The following is a 3,381-nucleotide window of genomic DNA, read 5'->3' on the forward strand; positions in this document are numbered from 1 at the left end:
GAGAGACGCTCACAAGAATGAAGCAGAGCACTGATCAGCTAAAATTAAGTAAGTAACGCAGTAGGGCGCACAGGTGGCACATCTTCCAGTCATCTTAGTCAACCCATGGCACCTAGCTCTGTCTTGTTCTGTCCTGATTTTTGCTGATAACTCTGCAAAAATAGTTGCTATCTGGGCAAAATACATAATTAATAAATCCCTTTCTGTAGTTTGACATAAATATTTCATATTGCACATGTTCATATTTACAACTACAATGAGATATTTTTATGTGAACCTGATAGGTATGAAATCATCTCATTGTGTCACACCAACCTTTGTTAAAATCTTTAACCATGCGATTGAATGTCTCCATTTGTCTGGATAATTATACATCAGTAATTATAGTGGAGTGGGGCATGTTGAAAATTGTGTTGATATCTGTGTTCGTAAAGGATAGCTTAATTTACCTCTCATCCTCTCATTTGCAGGTCCAGGATACAATATGCATGATGCTCACTACAAACTTCATCTGATTTGAAAAGGAAACATTAATGCAGAATGCCACGAAAATATACTTTAAAAATCGTTATTTATACATTCTTTAAATTCAAACTATATAGTAATAAACAAAATAAAGCGAGTATTATGAAGAAAATTATGATTTTGTTCGGAAAAATTATAATTGTTCTACGAAAGGCACTTTCACGATCTTGGGATATTATTGAATCTTACAGCGTTTCAAACTAAATTATGGTAACGTTTCGTATGAAATCTGCACATCTGGAGCAGAGAGTCGTCCGCTACACAAATACCAAGTTATTGTAGGATAATACTACCGCATTAAATGTAGAAAAGGTTTGTAATTAAATGGAAAACATGTCCTCACATGGCCCGCACTCAATAATATTACTCCTGCACACTTTCGACGCATGGAGCCAGCCAACAAGCAGCAGTATAAATATTTATCATGGGCTTACAACGGAAAATTGAAAGCTCGTCAAGTGGTTTAAAAATAAACATGTAAAATGAATATGAGAAAAATAACTGCTCCACAGCACCACAGCCAATAAATACAAGTGAAGACTGGCGAGCTCTATGCAGCTCTGGTGTCTCACGGGCGCGCGACGTGCAGCTGAGTTGCCCCTTTTGGATGCATCGGTTGCCTTTTCAGAGCTTGTGTGCTTTGCATGCGACTCCACGCTTGCCTTTTAACTTTGCTGATCTGTGTGCTTCACCTGTTCAGCTCAGGTGTAATTGACTTCATGATATTTCGACCTTTAAATAATGTTTGTTGACTTTGCATTTGACGTTGTTTTTGTTTATAACCAGTTGGTCTTTGTCGAAGGCTTAGCATATTGAAGAGTTGCTTTTAAAGGAACAGAGTGAAGAGTTAGACCAACGTAATACCTGGTGAGCTCTGTAAAACGGTAAGGAAAAGACTGCAGCTACTCTAGAAGCAGAATAAACGCTTGTTCACTTTTTACTTAAGGATACATTTAAAACTAAAAGCCAGTGTAACATGTAAGAATGCATTACTGTTTTTGTTTTCAAATCGTAGCTGTGTTTACGCTGTGCATGTCTGGTCTTAGCTGCAGTGTGCCTCTGTCTCTGGTGAAGAATGGACGTGATCGAGTTGTTCCAGGTTTGGATCGTTCCCTCTGTTTACGCCATCACGGTGGTTCTGGGCGTCCCACTGAATGCCCTCGCTCTGTGGGTGCTCAGCCGAAAGAAGAAGTCGTCCATGTCCATCTACATGCTCAATCTGGCCGCGGGGGACTTGCTTTTCCTGCTCTTTCTACCACTGAAAATTGACTATCACTTCAATGGAAACAGATGGATCCTTTCAAGTTTCATGTGTATTTTACACATAATGTTATTCTTTTCCAACTTTTATGCGAACCTATTGTTGCTTTGCGCAATAAGCATGGACCGCTATGTTGCTATCGTGTACCCACTAAGAGTGTCTCGCTGGCGCGAACCCCAAACGGCGTGGCTCATTTGTCTATTGTGCTGGGTCCTTAGCATCACCCACACCTTGCCCGCTAACCACATTAGCAGCTTTCTCAGCGAAGAGAACATTACAACAAATAGTACCACATTGGTGTTTGTCAGATGCTATGAAAAATTCACTCCAGAAGATCTGACATTCTTGGCAGCATACAGGCTGTATGTATTCTTTGCTCTCTACCTCATGTCCCTGACTATAGCGATGTTTTGTTATGGAAATATCGTGAAAACCCTCATTGTGACGAAAGGGCAGACAGAACTGATAAGTCAAGCAAAAAAGATACGTGCTGCCAAGACTACCGCAGTGAGCTTATTGATTTACGTCGTGTGCTTCATCCCGTATAACTCAACGCACGTTATAGGTTTCATACAAACAAGAACAAGCGCCTTTTCTTGGCACAGCATCGCAATACTGAGAGACGTCACCATGTGTCTAAGTGTGATCAACAGCCTCCTAGATCCACTGATCATCTACACCGGATCATCCACATTTCGAAATTCGCTCAAAAGAGTTTTAAAATGTGGACGCACCAACAGGCAAGTGTTTTCCATGGGCGAATAGTTTTTCTTTACCGGCATGATGATGTCTCCATGGCCGAGTGGATATTTTTCTTGGCAGATTAAATGAGTGCCTGTCTGTCTATCTTGACGCTGCAGGCAAGGAACGCGAGGTTTAATTAATTGCAATACATAATACTTGACCAGTTTGGCACTGGCAATAGGTTGTTGGCCCACTCAATCTAGTCAACATATAAATACTTGGATATTTTCCTGGAATAGATCGACACATTTTTGCATGTCAAGCTCAGAGAGCTGATTGAATAAACCTCGCACTGCCTTCATTATATTTCAGGAAATTACCTCTCTTTAAAGTGGACATAAACCGTTACCAGAACATTCTGATACATACAGTGAGGGTAAAATGTATTTGATCCCCTGCTGATTTTGTACGTTTGCCCACTGACAAAGAAATGATCAGTCTATAATTTTAATGGTAGGGTTATTTGAACAGTGAGAGACAGAATAACAACAACAAAATCCAGAAAAACGCATGTCAAAAATGTTATAAATTGATTTGCATTTTAATGGGGGAAATAAGTATATGACCCCCCTGCAAAACATGACTTAGTACTTGGTGGCAAAACCCTTGTTGGCAATTACAGAGGTCAGACGTTTCTTGTAGTTGGCCACCAGGTTTGCACACATCTCAGGAGGGATTTTGTCCCACTCCTCTTTGCAGATCTTCTCCAAGTCATTAAGGTTTCGAGGCTGACGTTTGGCAACTCGAACCTTCAGCTCCCTCCACAGATTTTCTATGGGATTAAGGTCTGGAGATTGGCTAGGCCACTCCAGGACCTTAGTGTGCTTCTTCTTGAGCCACTCCTTTGTTGC

General features: G+C 40.7%; 1 protein-coding gene across 1 annotated transcript; it reads left to right on the forward strand.

Moving 5' to 3' along the window:
• The first annotated feature begins 1,600 nt into the window (after positions 1 to 1,600).
• LOC144931297 (proteinase-activated receptor 1-like) lies at positions 1,601 to 2,551 on the forward strand. The gene has a single exon (XM_078855103.1). The coding sequence runs from the start codon at positions 1,601 to 1,603 to the stop codon at positions 2,549 to 2,551; it is 951 nt and encodes a 316-aa protein (XP_078711229.1).
• Positions 2,552 to 3,381: the final 830 nt, after the last annotated feature.

The sequence above is a fragment of the Lampetra fluviatilis genome, chromosome 4 (genome assembly GCF_964198595.1).
Source record: "Lampetra fluviatilis chromosome 4, kcLamFluv1.1, whole genome shotgun sequence".
Classification (NCBI taxonomy): domain Eukaryota; kingdom Metazoa; phylum Chordata; class Hyperoartia; order Petromyzontiformes; family Petromyzontidae; genus Lampetra; species Lampetra fluviatilis.

Coding starts and splice junctions, on each gene's coding strand:
- LOC144931297 (XM_078855103.1), top strand. CDS start 1,601: ATGGACGTGATCGAGTTGTTCCAGGTTTGGATCGTTCCCTCTGTTTAC.